The sequence below is a fragment of the Psittacula echo genome (assembly GCF_963264785.1).
Source record: "Psittacula echo genome assembly, chromosome: 8".
In the NCBI taxonomy this organism is placed as follows: domain Eukaryota; kingdom Metazoa; phylum Chordata; class Aves; order Psittaciformes; family Psittacidae; genus Psittacula; species Psittacula echo.
In genome coordinates, this window is record NC_137744.1 from 9,779,476 (window position 1) to 9,797,480 (window position 18,005).

The following is an 18,005-nucleotide window of genomic DNA, read 5'->3' on the forward strand; positions in this document are numbered from 1 at the left end:
TAACAGGTTTCATGTTACTAAATAATTGTGCAAACTTGGTACACAGAGGGGAACAGGGAATAGCTGAGATTTTGTTGAGTTTCTTCTTATTTCTAATACGTTACAAATGTTAAATACCACAGACCAAAATCATAGGTGTTGTATAATGGCTCTTCAATAACCAAACACTGGCATGAGAATAACTGAAGTGACAGTGCACTTGTACTTTTCCAGTTGAAATACTGCAAGAGATACAGTTAATAAAGGCTCTGTCACACAGAAAAGCTATGGGGAGGTAAGAGGAGTATTAAAGCTGAACACTCACTGTAGAAATCACAGTGATGAGTCCTGGAGTACTGATCCTTCAGGTAAACTTCGGGCAAGTCAAGCTTAAAGTAATACTTCAGCTCTGTGGAGCAAAGTCTCACAGAAACGATGAGTTCCCTGCCTGCAGCATGGAGCTTTACCAATGACTGTAGTCAGAATGCATCCCTTGAAATGTTCCTGCTTGAGGGGTGGCTGCAGCACAGGCACAAGCGCAGGTCACCAGCGATTCTGGACCTGAATTATTTGGGCAGATTCTGTGTGTGTTCTGACTTGATCATTCAGAATCTCAAAATGCCAAAACTTGCCCCTTCAGGCAGACTGGCAGAACAAGCATGTACAGGGGAACTCACCTACAGAGATGGTTTGGGTTTGTAATGAGGCTCCTTCTGCTTGTTCTCAGCAACCATACCCACACCTTCTGCTGTTAAATTCACAGTTTGAGCGTTTCTACAGAAGCTAAACAGACTCATGCTAGTGAATGGGGTACATGCAGCAGCAGCTAGAGCAGTGCACGCTTACTACTACTGAGGTTTACGAATACCACGTACTGGTTTAACATCCATGTTCACTCGTTTTGTCATTAAGACTTACATTATATTTGGGTCAACCAAAAAAACCCAAAGAGATTTATAAAAGTTTACAACCATTAAACAGGAATGTTTAATTCTACAAATGAAGAAAGCCAACTACTGCAGCTCAATACAACCACAACAGGACGAACAGTAGTGAAGTCATCTTTATGTACAAGTTAATATATTACTGACATGTCATTCTTACAAAAAAGAACATTAAATAACTCAGACTGACATCCCATGGTTTATGAACTGAAGGTTATACGCTTCTAAGTGACAAATTATATGAAAGTAAGATAGCTAAAGATGAGAGATCAGTAAATCAGAACTCCCAGGGAACACTCTGGCCCCAGGAAAGCACTGATCAAGTCTACTGCTTAACAACTGCTGATTGCAGTAGGCCAGGATTTTACCTTCCCGCTCTTTCTTCCTTCATCTAGAACTGTAATTTCATGGATTTTATTAAAATAGAGTTTCTAGAACTGTTCTCTTACAGTTTTAAAAACATTTAAATACCATGCTCTCAAAAAGAGCATTTATACAAAGTCTTATATTTACAATATAGACAGTTATGATCAGGTGTTAATAAGATCAACTCTTCCATGTAAGAAGAAATCTAAGCTTATGCGCTGAAGATGAACGAACGTGTCAGTGTTTTGAATTGGCTTGTAAACATATCTGAAAACGGATGGGGATGACATATTAACCACTTAAAGTAGTCGATTAGGAAAGCACATCACAGACAAAGGGGGTTTTACCTCTAAGGAGGACTAAAGGAGCAGAAAACTTGCAAACTATTTCCACAAGGCTGCGCTGCCCCTTCTGTAGCTCTGTGCAGGGCACAGGCCAACAGCTTCCCAGGGAAAGACAGTTTGCCTTAGGGAAATAGTGTGCCGGGTTTGTATTGGCATAGTATGCCCGGTGTTTAAAAAGGAATTACTCTATCAGTAAGACAGAAGTTAGTGAGAATTAAAATGACCAGACAGTCCTACAGCAATGAGTATCTCCATGAACCAGCCAACGCTTCTTAATGGAAATTTCTGCTCAGTTTTCCACATCAGAAAACATCAAAATCACTTCCTAAACCTCTCTTAAAATAGCTTAGAAGTGGAGAGAAAGGGAACAAACCGTTTTCTACATACAAATATTTAATTCCATGCAAGATGGAAAACATGAGTGCACAAGAAACTTCATTTTATATCTAAAGAAGTTATAAATTAATGGGTTCAGAATAAAGCAGGGTCTCTAGCAATCATTGTCACATTTTAAACACATGCAGATGAGTTAACAGCAACATTTTCACATAAAGTTTAGTGCAAGAAGGTATCTGCTTAATAAATAGACTAAAGATAACTATGTAATGCTTTGAGGTGTACACACAGTATCTGTGCACATAATAACCTGGTTCTGAAAAGTTGTCCTTGTTTGTCTATAAACTACAAGTGCCCATTTGAAATAAAAAAGATCCATAATTACTCATGGGCTACTTCCCTGTGACACACGGTGTCACACACGTGGTGGTGAAAATGTAATACTGAAGTTAATCTAGAGATTATTGTTTTCTTTTTATACACAGTTTTTATACAATCAAGAAAAAGAGATACAATTTGTATCAACAAACAAAAGGTCATTTCTGGTTATTTGAGGCATTGCTCTCAGCTGCTTTATACCATGCAAGAGAAGAGAATAAGAATTAATCGCAAATCAAAAATAGAAGATGCAGGTTAATAAGAAATTGGTTTGAAAGCTTGTCCCGAGTTAAATCTTTTCTCCAACTGTTTTCAATGTCTGAAGATTTTCTTTTTTCCCCTTTAACAGACAATAACCAACTAAAAGTAATTTGCAGACACCGAGTGTAAATACAGACTCACCTTCAGGATAATTGATTTTAGATACATGATGTGGCCATTGTGTCTGTTACCTGTACCAACACAAGGATGTTTATCCTGTGTGAAGTGATACGGTTATCAAATGTCAGTAAGTCAACTGCAGTTGCACCTGTAATTGTGGTTTGTTCTTATTTGGGGTTTTTAGTATGACAGGAAGGTATTTTGCACATGATAAAGAGCCCACAAGAGATGTTGAATCAAACTAACCCTTACAGTAACACAAGTGGAAGAAATGATAGAACTTTGTTCCTCAGACAGGTAACTAGGAAGCAGCATGCAAGCCATTATCAAAACACCAGAAACAACCCTGACTGCAGCCTCACGTTCCGTGTGTTTCACAGTAAGAAACATTTAGGCAGTGTCACACCTTCTCATGAAGAAACAAAAGGCCATAAACCAGGCCTTTCTCAACTTTCATGAAAAAAACTACAGTAGAAGTCAACAAGTCCTAGCTCGAGCCGTGCCGAGTTAGTAATGGTTCCAAATGCTGAAATATACAATGGATTCAAAAAAGGGCGTCCAGTCAGTGCAGCTTAAAAAACAATAAACGCCTCTTTTGGAGACATTTAGCTACAAAGGTTCCCACCCTGAGCAAGATACCAGTTGCGCAAACAATGCCACACAAAATTATCTCACCTGTTGAAACAGGAACTCTAAAAGCCTTCATGAGGCAAATGCACACCTTTGCGTGGATCTGAAGAGCGAAAACCAGGCCCAGCTTTGCCATAAACCCAAACTGGAGCATCTCTTTTCAAGAAGCAGCCTTCCCCCTCCAGCCCCTTCTCAAGTTGATCTTGTACAGCCATCGTGAAGGTTAGGCTCACTCAACCACCATCCTTGCCCCCAGAGGAAGGGCTGTAGTTACTGACGAACTTCCATGTTAAACATCCAGTGCCTGCTGCTTCAGGTGGAGTAATCCAACTTACGCAAACCTGGCCATTTGCTTTCAGCTTGGCTGGTCCCTGGGGGCAGCAGCTGCCTAGTGCGGAGCTGGGAAGCGATTCTGAAGAGAGAAGCTACAGTCAACCTTGTTTTAATGTACTGAATGGCACTCACACCTTCACACCCCTTAATGGGTTTGGTCCTAACGTGGCTTCTGTTGGACGGAGCCAACGTATTGGACGCTGTGACAGACACTGAAACTCCGGGGGAACAGTTTTGAAATTGAAGTACCAAAAGCTGAAATCAAGCTTTTCCTTTTACAAAGTGAGGATTTTAATTTCTGTCAAGGTTACTTTTCCTTCAATATTTCCTATGCCAGTGGGCAGTGTCAAATGGCAAAGCTGAAACCCTAGAAGTCATCTGGGTGTGTACAGAGCTTACTTTTAAAGGCCGATTAGGTATTTATAAGTAAATTGAAAGTGTACACTCATACATGCAATATAATTGCTAACAATAATTTTGTAGTAACAGCTTTGAGACACTGAACGTGACATTGTAGTTCTTAATGAGCTATCCATGCAGCAAGGTATGCATTTCCTATAAAATACTATTAAAAATCCCTATATTTAAAACCTTAAAATTTACAATACAATCAAACTCTTATATAGTGCCTCAGCATATATATGATTGCTACTGTGTACAGAATTTTATACTATCTTAGTAGAAAATATTTACAACAGATTGGCCCCTTCCCTCTTCATTTACGTGCTCCTCCAGGTCCTATATGCTGCGTAGTTTTATCTATCCAAAAGAGGCTGTAACGCTTTAACGCCCTGTTCTTAATTTGGCAACAATCATAGCTGCCAGCTGTTGTGCATCTGTCATGTGGGGATTCTTTTCCATCACAGAAAGGACAATGCTCGGAGGGAAAATATTGCAGAGGTTCTTGTATGTTTGATACTGATGTTCTGGAATGATATGAGGTTCCCATGGTTCCCCACATATCCCAATCCAGGGATTCCTCCAGAGCTGCTCCATCTTCTCAGGCATGCTTCTTACCATTACAGGTTCGTAACATGGCTGCATGAGGTTGTTACTCAATGGATAGGAGTGGTAAGTGTAAGAGTCTGATGCACACGGTAATGGATCCCAGCTAGCATGCTGCTCTCGACAGAGAGGTGGTCGTCTCTGCCTCGTAGGGTTACTTTCATAAAGCCGTGAGTCAGAAATACTGTCCATTCTTGTCATGACCAAGGCACGGCTTGGTTGTGCAGTTGATGGATGAACATTTTGAGGCACAGGGTATTCTCCTGGACAACTGGACCGTGCTCCAACAACTGGATGCTGGGCATGGAGGCCTAAGTGGGAAACTGACTGTTTGCGAAGGGATTGCTTAGGCTCTTCACTTCCATAACTCTGAGCTCTATTTAAGGCTTCATGGTAACCATGGGTAAAAGGCTGAAGACGATTTTGCGATGGCAGTCTGTGGATCTTCACACTGTCTTCTGAACTGGCATCTGCTACACCCAGATACAAGTCATTGTAAGAGGAATAAGAATCATTACTTGTATGGCTTAAGCAATTGTCAGGACAGGGGCTTGAGTTTCTAGAATACATCCCCTGGTCCATATCAGCCCCGTAATAATCTGTGTTACGGATACTACTTATGCTCAAGTTGGAGAAATCACTGAGTAAGGAATAATAGCCATGGTCCCCCAATGATTCATATTTGGGATACTGGTCAGTATAGCTAACTGAGGTGCCATGGCTATTGGTGACTAGTATAGGAGGATATTGCACACTGGACATATGTTCCAGTGAGGATTTCTGATGCATGAACTGTGAGGAACCTGGCACCGGGCTGCTTGCAGAGCGAGTATTTAATGCACCAGCTGCATGGCTTTTTGGTGGAGGGAGCGTTGGTACACTTAATGCAGAAACCAGAGACGGGACAGAGCTGGCCTCGGACTTCCGGGCTATTGATAACTTTTCCTCAGGCTCCACAGCTACTGATCTAATGCTTGGATCTGACTGACGTTTTGGGGCAATGCGTTTCACTTCAGAACTGATTTCTCCTTTGGAGCTGGATGGCCCTGTGCCACATTTGGCCAAGGCTCCCTCACTCATAGTTTTCACAGCAGATAATTTGGCACTTATTCGAAGCTCATCCGCTACTGACCTTTGAGGCTGGTTTGCCCGTTCTGGGTGGTAATATTTACATTTGTGCCCATAGGTGCACTTTTTACCTGAAAAAAAAGTGGGTTCAAGTTAAATAAACCAAAACCCAATCAGTACCACCAGCTGCTATCTTTTTTTCTTTGTATCTTTCACCACTTCTCAATACTAATATTTCTACATTAACACCCTAAAGAATAATTATATAGTATATACAGGCAGTCACAGATTCTGCTGCCTGTATCCATGTATATCATTGCATCAAGGGAAGGACACATCACCTTTCCTTCCTCCTGGCTCACGATTTCAATACTGACATCAATACTCCATGCTATATAAAGCAAACCAACTCTAACACAATTTGTACAGTTCTGAATCTCCTTTCTTGCATACAAACCAGAAGAAAATGGCAAAAAGCTGCATTATCCACAAGACATATCTGGTAATCCTTCATTTCCTGCTATACTGGTTTTACTCATATGTGTAAGAAGGGTGTAAAAATGGATATAGTACTTGGATGGCAGCATTAAAAATGGCACTTTTTTACTGTTTACTCTTTTACTTTTTTTTACTTGTATGACAAGATGCTAATTAATTGCTTGCTTCACCTACCTTTGAATACAACAAATCAATCTGACTTGGGCACTTACCATAAGGACACGGTTGTTTCTTATGTTCGGGAATAACTGGCCTTTTCCTTAAGAAATTTTCGAGGCTTGGACCATGGCGTCCTAAAGGATCATCAGGAGGCATAAACCTAAGGGGAAAGAAATGAAATGTGAATTCTGGTTTCTACTGAGGATTCTGAACTTGCAAATTCCCTTACTTCTGAAGAAAACCCCCGTACTTGTCATTCACAAAAGAATACATCAGCAGCCGCTCCTCTATGAACTTCTTCCATTCTGGTTTTTCATTCTGAAGATCCCGATAGTTGTCATTGGATACGATGATACCATCCGAGTCGAAAGCAAGCTTCACTATGAACCGGTCATCATAGCAAACCACTCTTCTTCCCTGAACTCTTCGAGATGGGGTGAAAACAAGAATTTTCTCTTTCTCCAATTTACGTAGGATTTCTTGATCTGTAAAATAATTCGAGTTGAGCAACTTCAAAAATGTTTTCAAGAAATGCAGCCTGTGAAATGTGAAACTCCCTCCCTCTTTTCTGACAATGTATTTTGTTATTATGTTCATATACAGTCCCCACTGTCATTAAAAAACACCTAGGTGCAAAGTTGTATTTTTGTGGTTTCAAAGCACTGGCTAAATGGTCAATATTTAAGCTTCAGAACCATGCTACTCCTCTGTAAACAACCATGTACATTTACTCAATCTTCCTGAACACGTCAAGAACTCGGTTATTACTGTATTACAGTAGCCTTCTTGTTAGCCTAGAGTACATCCTAAGTACTTTCTATGGGTCAAAACACATGCTGCCTTTTCAGTGTTCAAGACAATGGCCTGATACTACTTATTATATATTCACCCAGCAACTAAGAATCCGTTCCTATATGTTTAACAATGGTTTTGCTAATGGGAAAATTCTGACTACTTCTCAAAAGTGTTGAAATGATCCAGTAATGCTACAAAAAACCAGCATTGGTTACAAATGCAGATACTTAAATGCTTGTTTCCTCGTCAGTGAAACAGTTGTGTTTTCAAATGAATAGTTGAAGTGCAACATCACATCCACAGCTCAGTGTGTATCCCCATCACCGGTACCCATCAGCCCAGTACTCATCACAAACAGAACATGGTTATGTCTTAACGCAATACTTTTTTTTCTTTAACCAAGGGGTCAAAGAAAACCTTGATCTATTACCTGTAATTGGTGCATCAGGTCGAGACTGTTCTTTCCTCCACGCAGGAACAAACACAGTGATATCTTTATGTCCTTTCTCCAGAAACCAATCCACAGCTAGTTGAATCCCCCGACAGGAAAAGCCTTCTTTATTCCCATGGCTAAAGAACATGCAAAAGTTTTAGAAAAAGTAAGGACAAAAGGTAGATTTGGTTTGGGGGGGTTGTTGTTTTGGGGTAGTGTGGGGTTTTCTTCTCCTTATATAAGAGTTATAAGAGGTGTAAGGGTATAAGGGAAATGAAGTCCATAAAAAGAGCTAAACCTTTGTATTCAACCAGCTTAAACAACTGGAAAAAGAACTGCCCAGAGATATTCAGCCATCAAATTACAACAACCCTGCTACTTCAAACTCTAGAAATGGATAATTTCACTACCTCAAAAGCAAAACCAAACCAAACTTCAAGACTTTTCACATATTCAATGAAAAATATCACTTTACCCAACAAATTGAGCTTGCCCTAAATATTACCATAGAAAGTTATCAGTAACAAAAAAAGGAATGAACTGACAAAGCTGGCTGCCATGGGTCACAGGTGCTTTTCAACATCCAGATCAAAATAAGATGTTTCCTTAACAGTAAAGGTTCTGTATTTTTTGTTAGGATTTTTTAAGGGAAAGAAATAACTCAAAGTTGTTTGAGCCCATCAAAAATGTGGTTTCTGAAACACAGAGCACAATTCAAATACAGGGCTTGAATTTTGTAAATGGCCTAAGAAGTTTCTGTAAATGAAATGAAATGTTAAGAGTTTTGATAGGAAGTAAGGACAGTATTAATTATGAATCATATTCAGTCTCCATTTACATCATCAATAACTGCAGTATTTTTAAGCATGAGAATTGTGTAACTTTTGCACTTCTCACTCTGTAGAGCAGATGCTTCATAGTTAAGAAATTTGTATTTTTATCATTATCCTATGGATTATCTTTCAGAACTTTGTGTTATTACTATAGAGCAACATCACAGATGACTGGCCCATAGCAAGATGTGTGCTCTTCTGGCCTCAGGATGTTATAGAAGGTAACGCTGAAACAGACTAAAGGCAGACAGATGTAATACCATCTGCATCACTGTGGCTCACCAGCCTAGTCCAGATTCTTGCAATGTAAATAATGAATACAGAAGCCCTAATGTTTCTAAAGCATTTTTCTTCAGATTTTTGTACATTTCAGACTTCGCAGAATTTAATATCTTTTGAGATTTTCAAATGCTTCTGCATCTTGTTATGAGTTGGGCTTGATAACCTTATGGCTTCCTTCCAACTTGAGATATTCTATGATTCCATAAATCAGGCATCAGACTGAAGCTCTGCAATAGTAAGGGTACAAACACTTTTCTCCAGCTCCTAGACACATTAGGCTCAAGAGGAGCTCAAGCACTGCAGAAATTGCAGAGTCAACAGGCCCAGAGAAAAAGGAAAGAAAAACAGTTAAATGCAGTATTGGTGATGCTGCTTTACAGAAACATCTTCTGGATAAATGTAGCCACAACTTGGCACTCAAAAATCCTGTATATAAAATATTCTTACAGGATTTGAGGGGGGGTTAATATATTTCAAATCTGAGAGTACTTAATTCACTCAAAGTATTAAGAAATGTATTAAATATGAACTTTCTAAATACCTTAAAGAAAAAGATAATAGATAATAATTCAGATGACAAATTCAGAGCAGAAAGCTGATACTAAAGGAAATCTCTTGTGCAAACACTACTGCAAGAAATCTTGGTATCACTGATCACTAAAGAGAGTGTTTAAAGAACTCCCTCACAAAAAATCATACTTTCTCATAATCAAATAATAATAATCAAATGGCTGAACTCTACAGACATGCTTGGAAGTGGCATGGGACAAATACCTCTTGAATTAAGTGCTGACCAAAATGCACATGTGCACAAGAAATTACAAGTGCCACAGCTGTGTGAGTCAGCACAATTAGATCATGCATATCCCTGTACTGACACAGCTGAACTGCTTTGCATTCTGAGCAGGCTTAATCAGCAGGAGCAAAAATACCCTGAAGTCAACTGCGTATCATCAGCATACACGGCGTGGCATTTTACAAAGAACCAAGTTTTCCTCCCCTAATTGGTTGCCTTTGTATATTAAATAAATATTCAAGGACTTCAAGAAGATTAAACCCATGCACACTGAAGCACACTACAGCTGGATTGGTAGAACAAAAAGGTTTGAGGGGAGAACTTGGTCCAAAAAGGGAGTGAAGGGAATTGAAATACAGATTGCACATAAAGGTGTAACAACATAATTAAAACCCTGGACTAAAGAGCTGATAAAAAAGATGGATTATCAGTGTAAATATACTACATGACTTAAAATGACTTTGCCATCAATACTGATTTTTCTCATACATATTTTAGTGACTTATTCTTTTCAAATGTTGTGACAGGGAGACCTACCTCATAGCCACATTGCTTCCATCAATGACAATTGGCCTCAAGTTATCGCTGTTATCCACAACTTCATCTTCAAGTGACAGTTCAGGGCTTGCTATTTCCTTTGGGCAAGGGCCTCTTGGCACCAGAGTACTGGCGGTACTGCTGGCACTGCTTTGTCCCTCTGATTCACTTTTGTTGCCAAGTCTCACAAGCTCTGCCAGAACATCATTGATGAGCGCATCTGCTCCCAGTTTATTCAGTACAGCCTGGATCTGATCTCCTGCATACCCAAGCTTTAAAGCAAAATCCATTTTAGCTTGGTATTCCTTGTCCAAATTTGTTTTGCATTCATCTAGCTTCAAGTCTTGTGTGATACTGCTCTGTGAAAAACTTGGGCGATCCAAGCAAGGGGAGCGACAGAGTGGCCGATGTGGTTTAGTGGAAACCTCCTTCTCTCTCCACTGAGTATTGCTACAGCTGCTTCTGAAGTACGGTTGCTCAGGTTCACTTTCTGAGCTCGTCCATTCCTCAGATTCAGCACTGCATTCCCCAGCATCTTGTTCCACGTTTCTGTCTCCTCTGGAGTGCCTCTTCTCCATTTTCAGCTTCCCTACCATAGACCAGGCCGTCATCACGTTCAGCTTCCAGCCAGAGCTCAGTTCTCTTTCATTTCCAAAGCCACCTGGAATTCATACTCAATTGCATTGTGTTGGCCAGTTAAAGGTGGACACGAGGCTGGAGTTAATGTGCCTTGCTTACTGTGTTCTGGCATAAACAACACCAACATGAAGGTCCTTAAAAAAAGAAAGGAACAAGAATATTAGCTTCTGCCTAATTCTGAGGATTCTTTGAAATCCTCAACCACAATGATCTGGTTTACAAGGCAGCAGAGGTCCCCAGTCATCCATATTACTGTGTAACACACTGATCAGAATAAAGCATATAATTATGTTGTCTCTTTAACCACAAATTAAACTCTTTTCCTCCCCTTGTTACTCTATGTACAAAAATGACACTTCCCACACAATACATCTGGAATTACTGGAGTAGCTCAGTAATATTTAAAGGTAATAAAGCAGAAAAGACTGACCCACTACTTTCAGCAGAAACCTCTTTCCAGCCTTCTACTGCAGAATAGCCTGTCTACTGCAGGAACAACTGTGTGAAGTTCCAGGGTGCGTAAGATACAACACAAACCATTTCAGCCTCTTTCAGGAAGGGGTTACTGTCAGAACCAACTTCAGTTTACTACAAGCTGGCTGCTAGACTGTCAAGGTCACTAAAGAGATGCACAAGGTTCTACATGTCGACCATCTTGTGCTGGTTTTCGTACCTACTGCACTGAGAATTCCAAAATCATGGATGGATATTTCTGCATTCTGTCAGAAAGTCAGGACAGACACTCCTAATTTTTGTGTTATACTAGAAGAAATATTGTTCAGGGAATTCTAGCGAGAGGTTTGACGAACGAGAAGATTAAAATGACCTGTGAAGGGCTGAACTGATGTCATGGAGCCTTGGAAAAAGAGTTTTTAAGAAGAATTGCACCTACAGCAGTTTTAGATAAAATGGTAAAGTAAAACTAGATATAACTGCATGTAAGTGGAGAAACTTGATTACCAAAATGATCAGCTAGAGGTCTGCTTTGAGAAAGCTGCAAGTCCCACTTGTGAGTAACAAAGCATAATGATGGAATAGTCTCGCAGAAACCACCCCTTTGAATCCACTGTCTCATTTTGATAAAACTTGTTTCTGTTCAAGTCAGCTCTTTTAGATGTAACACCAGGTAAAAAAAGGAAAAGGTGCCCAACTTCTGAAAGAGCTCAGTTGTAAAGCTACACTCACTGCAGAGGCTCCTGTCAGCAAAGATGTCTTCCAAAGAGGCCTGACAAGCATGATCCTGGATTTAAATAGCAACCACAGAAGAAAGACCTGGTATTGACACCAGTTTTCCAATATACTTTCGCTTTTAACAGCATAGCCAGTGCCTTTGTGGTCTGACAACAGCTGGAGATGTGAGCTGTGGATGCATGAAAAGCTCTTCCCCAGGATTCCTATGAGAATTTTTGTGTCACAAAACAGGCACAACTTTGGCACTGGCACAGAGATTGGGTGAAGATATGCTTTCCTAATAAGCTCCTCATGCACACAAAAAGAAGTAAAAAGAACTGAAAGTATAACTCGTTGTTTGGGGTTACTGGTCACTCGTGTAACTAAGAATAGATCTGTATCTCTTCCATGTGCCTTTTGACTCTCCTCTCACGTCTTCCACTCCTTCAGGCTATAAGCAAGCATTAAAAGAAGACAAAATTTTCCTCAAGAGCACAAGCACTCAACCAAGTACATGAATTATTTATACACAGAACATTATCAAGTACACTGTATTCAAAAGCTTTTTAAAAGCCTGACTCCTGTCTCCCCAGCAGACCACAGTGGCTCTCGTCTAATTACTGTGACCTACCAAAAAGGCAAATAAGAGACATATTTCCTTAACGTTCAGTAGTGCAACTCCCTTGATGTACAGCAAACACCCAGCCGCGGACTAAAAACAAGTATTGGAATCTATCCTGGGGGGAAAGTTGTGTCTAGTGTAGGAGGAAGAAAAGCATCTCTGATGTTGGTAATCTTATAATTTATTGGCTTTTTCTTCCTTAAATAGAACTTTAATTTTTTTCCATAGAACAAAGCTAAACAGATACTGAAATTAAGTGACTAATAATGGAAATGCTCAAATGCATCCATATATTAATGAATATTAGTGATGTAAAATAAATGCAATAAACATAAAACCAAAATCTCAAATATTCAAAGTATCCTCAAAATGAAAAACTGATTTTTTTTCTTCTGAACTAACAGTTCAGAGATTTCCCAAAGCATTACAAGCCACAAAAGAAAACTGAACAAACCACTAGTGTGTGTATAAGTCAAAGCTTCTTCATTCTGAGTCTTCCCATCCTTTACTTTTCAGACAATAAGACGCTGAAAACCACAGCCCCTAATATACCACTCATCTCTGGCAGCCTTCTTCCTTGACCATTTCCCTGCATTAAATGGTGGTTTTCTGTTGCCTATGAGGGATTCATAAGAGTATAAACACCCCTTCAAAAAAAACCACCAACCAACCAACTAAACCCAAAACTGCCCCAAAGTGAAGCAAAGATTATTAATCTGTGCAACATTTACACAGTCATATATAACGTAATGAAATCTATAATGACCTGAAACAGGCCAAATGGTAACATTCTATAAGACTGCACTCTAATTTATGCTCTTTAGCTACACATCTCACCTGGCTGTTATAAATGTACACACTGGTGGAGATGGTAGATATACATCCAGAATACAATGAACTTCAACACAGTGTTTTCAATGACACTGGAAAGTACCTATCTATTAAAGGGGGGAAAAAAAAAGGTTTAGAACAAAAAAAAACCCAGAATATTCTAAAATCTAGTCCTAGTTCTCACGTCATGTGAAGCACAGTGTGAGTGAAAATTACTCTTGATGAACAGCAGGATTTCCAGCTACAACTGGGTGGTTCTTAAGGAAGCAAGAGAAGTACATAGCAAAGGTGGCCAGCTTGACCAGTAACTATTAATGGTCTCAAACTCACTCCAAGTAATCGCAAATGCAGTGCCTTTCACTGGTCCATGCTCTTTTTGTGACGCACATACATGCAAACACACACACGCATGCAGAGAGGGCTGCTGATGTCCTTAGGAAATAAAGCTCATTAAAGAAAATGCTAAGCACATATCTAAAAAAAACCCTAAAGGCCAAGTTTTGAGTCAACCAACACTTTTTTTTTTTTAATGAAGAACCATATTCTAAATCCTTTGTGCAATATGGAATAAACCCATAGTTTCCTTGCACTTGAACGGAAATTCCAATGTTGATCAGTTAGGTTTCAGCTGGATACTTCCTGTTCTTTCGTTATTAGGCATTCAAAGAGTATCCCTGTAAATACCTAGACACCATTATTATTGTAGTACTCTGTTTCCATTTGAGGTGATTTTCTCTCACATAGCACTAAAAGCAGTATATTTACAACCCAAGTACTTGCCAAAATAGATGTATTTATTAATCAGCTTAATCTGGACTGGGTTTGAATTTGGTCTCACATATAACCCTGTATTGCCAAAACTAAACCAAAGGATATAAAGAATTATTATAAAAGAAGATTAAAAATGCAGGTTATCAGCACAGTGCACCCCAGCTTACAAAACACTGCAACTAAGGAACACTTCAGAATACCTGCGATAAGACTCACTTTTACCAGCTTGATGTTCTCTTATAAACACTTCAATGTTAATTTAAACTACAAGCAAAATATGTTCCTTCCCAACTGGAAATTAAATCAACTGTTCTCACTCAGAGAGACTACGATTATTTTTACAGTAATAATCTGGGTAAAACTGTCACTATCACTCCCACATTTAGATTTTTCAACCTCTTCTTGTTGTTAATGACAACTATTCAAGTTTTTTCATCATTTTCCCCCCTCTGTCTTAGCTGCATAATAATGTATTTTATCTGCATGTCACCATTCTGTTGCATTGCCCCAATTCCACATACACAGCTCTAGTCTTCTGCTATTTAACATCATATAAGCAATTCACCCTAAACTTCATTTACCCTTCCCTGAAAGTAAGATCTTATTTTAACCAGGCAGTTTAATCACAGTCACATCTCAATAATCCTGAATTCAAAAAAACAATTTAAATATAAAAGAAGTGTAATTCTAGGAACAATTTCTTTCACTGCTGCTGCATACTCACTTCTGTCACATGAAGAAAGCAGCTCAGCTACAATCCACGGTATGAAGCAGTGCTGTGTATGTAGGACTGCTCTCTGCCAGTCCTGAGCTGGGTTTACTATTCTTTGTTCACTAGTGCTAGATCAGTGGATCTGTCCTGAAATCTCATTCTATGGAAACACCCACTTCTGTGACTCATCTTGGGAGTTTCTTGCCTTTTCTTTCATTCATGTCAGGCTTTGGTTGAAAGCCACTAAGCGGGAAATTTTAGCTATCTCATCCCTCTCTTGCATAGCAGTGGAAAATATTTGGTCTGTGACGTCGTGATCACCATTAGCTCTCAAATACATGAGATGGGAATTAAAAATCTCCTAAAAAAGAAATAAATCTCTAGTTATCTTCAAGTTAGTTACAAACTAAAACACAGTGGTTTATAAGAAGTTCCTCTTCAGATCCATCTGTGAGCTTGTGAGGGAAGTGCTAAAAATCAAAAGGTCCCGTTTGTACCTAACATTGTAACTCATGGGAAAGTAAGTAGTTTTTCCCCATTTCTTTAAACACCCAGCAGCACACAAAGCCAAACAGGCTTTGTCAATAGCTTTGATAACCTGTTTTAGAATCAGCTGCTGTGTTGACAGAAAATGAGGCACAGGCAGTGTTCAGAGCCCATCTCTACAGCCCTGTGCACTTCTGTCCAGAGAGCTTCTAGGAAACAAGTCGGCTTCACCAAAGCCTCTTCACCTTCAGCCAGTCACTCCATCTGGGCAGCTTAACTGTGCCACTGCCTTCACCACCTTGGGATATTGTAGGATTTCTCCCCATTCCTGGGTCATGAGCACCAAAACAAAATATCCAACAGCAAGAAGTAACAACCCTTCCTCACACCCTCCAGACTGGAAATCAGACCTGTGACACTGCCTTCAGCTACAAAGCCAGCACTGTGGTCTCTCCCTTGTTTCTTTGCAGCCCTGAATAGTTCAGTCTATATATACCGTTTCCTGCTTTCCATGCTGCTCATAGAGTCATAAATATCCCTTGTCAAATACATGTCATATACTGTAACAAATAATTACGGTTTCTGTTCAGGAAACCCCAAGCAGCTGCATACCCCAGTTCTAGCCATTAGCAAGGTAAGCAAGTAATCCCAGGTTACACACACATGTATCCAGCACGCACATGGGCAGACACACAGATACCAACAATCAGCACCCACACAAATACAAGCGGTACCAATGGCCTCATCTTGCTCCCCTCTCTGGCTGGTGAAGATGAAGGTCTGTTAGTGGGAAGCATATACATATATAGATACATACATACATATTGGGGTTATGTGGCAAGAGTTTGGTACCAGGGGGGCTGCAGGGGTGGCTTCTGTGAGAAGAGACCAGGAGTTGCCCCCATGTTGAACAAAGCCAACTCAGCAAGCTCCAAGATGGCCTCATTGCTGGCCAAAGCGGTGCCCATCAGCCCTGCTCTCTGCTGTTGGCCTGGACATGCTGTGCCTTTGATGGCCAACTCCTCAGTTGCCTCATTCCAGAGATAAACACATACACATGGCTTCCCAGCCACTGAAACAGCTTGCCAGCTAGTTCAACTTGGTATTTGCTAGCAATCATGCACCAATATATATATCGCCTACTTGCTCTCAACTTAAATCTTTTGTCCATGTATTATAATTTTGACTTTAAATTCTTTTTAAAAAGGATTTAATAAAGTCCAAAGTGAAAAATACAGTGCAAAGAACTTAAAATCTGCATTAATGTACCTTTGTTGCTGAGTTTCAAGCTATCTTTGTTAGAAGTAACTGTACAAAGCACACATGTGGTGCACTTAAATCTGCAAACTTTCGTGTTTTGTAAAGGAAATAGCTAAAGGCAGAAATATTCAACTTCTTTTCTAACACCACCATCAGGTCCCACACGATTTTTTACGTCAGACAAGTCACCACTGAATTTTTCTACAATAAAAGAGATGGAGTAAAGATAACAGTGAACTTTAGAGTGATACCCTGGGTGCAATATGCACCATCTGCATACACACAGTGTAAAAGAAAGTATGTGCAAACCCATCAATTTTAAATAAAAGATAATTTGTATTTCATAGTTCACATTTTCCATATCCATATCAAAACAACTCCTGGTTATGAATCTTCCTCCTTCCCACTTTAGGTGAAAAGCTCGTGATTTCTTTGATACATGTAAAAGCAGTCACAATTGGTATCACATCCCTGAGAAAACTTCCCCTATGTATGCATTCAACACCCTGGCATTCAGGCTAAAAAACTTCAAATCTGCAATGGCAGTTTGTTTTTCCACTTCTCAGAAGTTCAAACACATCATCTTGCAGAATACTGACAATAATGAAGAATTTCTGATTTACATTATCAAGCAGTGGTAATACAACTGTACCTAAACACCTCAATCAGTTCCTATTCTATTCTATTCTATTCTATTCTAACTATACAGTCCCTGCCCAGGAGCAAATACAATACTTAGATGATGACATCTGAATTAAGCAAGTGATAACTGGAATATCAGCAAGACCAGACAAAACATTTCTGTATTGTTTCAGTTCACTGAAACACCTTTAGAAGGCAGTACTTTGTGGACACACTAAGGGGTTTTATTGAGAGATCTTATAGGGACAAGTGAAAAGAAATTGTGTTTAATACGCATGTGTGGAAACACACACATCAAAATAAGCAGTTAGGAAAGGATCTCAATCTAAAGTGAAAGCCTGGATAAACATTTTGATGGATTAACAGAAACAGAAGACTCAATTTCAGCCATCTCCCAGGCCATAACATTGAGAAACCTCAGAGAGTCTGACTGCGTAAGGCTAAGAAGAAGCCAGGTCTGGGACAATTCCCAGATTTTGGACCCACATATCCGGGAGAAATGAAAGCAGCATTTCAGCAGTTTTCACGGCTTCAGCATGCATTTTCATGTCTTAGTATCTTATGTCTCTTCATTTCACTAACTTATCAATCATTAGCATGCTCCTCTGTATCGATTCTTCCCTGTAAGACAGGAAGAGGCATCCTTCTGGAATTAAAAGCTGAATATTCAGGGTGAACAAAAATTCTTATTTAGCCAGAAGTTTGAAAAAAGGAGGTAAGATCCATAGATGAGAAATCTGTGAAGCAAACAGATCAAGCCATCTGAATTAACTCC

General features: G+C 39.6%; 1 protein-coding gene across 1 annotated transcript; it reads right to left on the reverse strand.

The window, feature by feature from the left end:
* Positions 1-31: 31 nt before the first annotated feature.
* Positions 32-10,784, reverse strand: ZC3H12B (zinc finger CCCH-type containing 12B). Its single transcript, XM_080625007.1, has 5 exons — positions 10,098-10,784; positions 7,647-7,786; positions 6,672-6,906; positions 6,475-6,581; positions 32-5,895 (listed from the first exon to the last, which is right to left on the reverse strand). The coding sequence occupies exons 1-5, from the start codon at positions 10,706-10,708 to the stop codon at positions 4,475-4,477; spliced, it is 2,514 nt and encodes an 837-aa protein (XP_080481133.1). The 5' UTR covers positions 10,709-10,784; the 3' UTR covers positions 32-4,474.
* Between the last annotated feature and the right edge of the window lie 7,221 nt (positions 10,785-18,005).

Bases quoted from the DNA above. Each gene is read 5' to 3' on its own strand.
- ZC3H12B (XM_080625007.1), bottom strand. From the start codon at position 10,708: ATGACGGCCTGGTCTATGGTAGGGAAGCTGAAAATGGAGAAGAGGCAC. The intron at 7,787-10,097 runs GTAGGTCTCCCT...CATGTTCTTTAG, and splicing joins GGAAGCAATGTGGCTATGAG to CCATGGGAATAAAGAAGGCT. The intron at 6,907-7,646 runs GTAATAGATCAA...ATTATTTTACAG, and splicing joins ACCTGATGCACCAATTACAG to ATCAAGAAATCCTACGTAAA.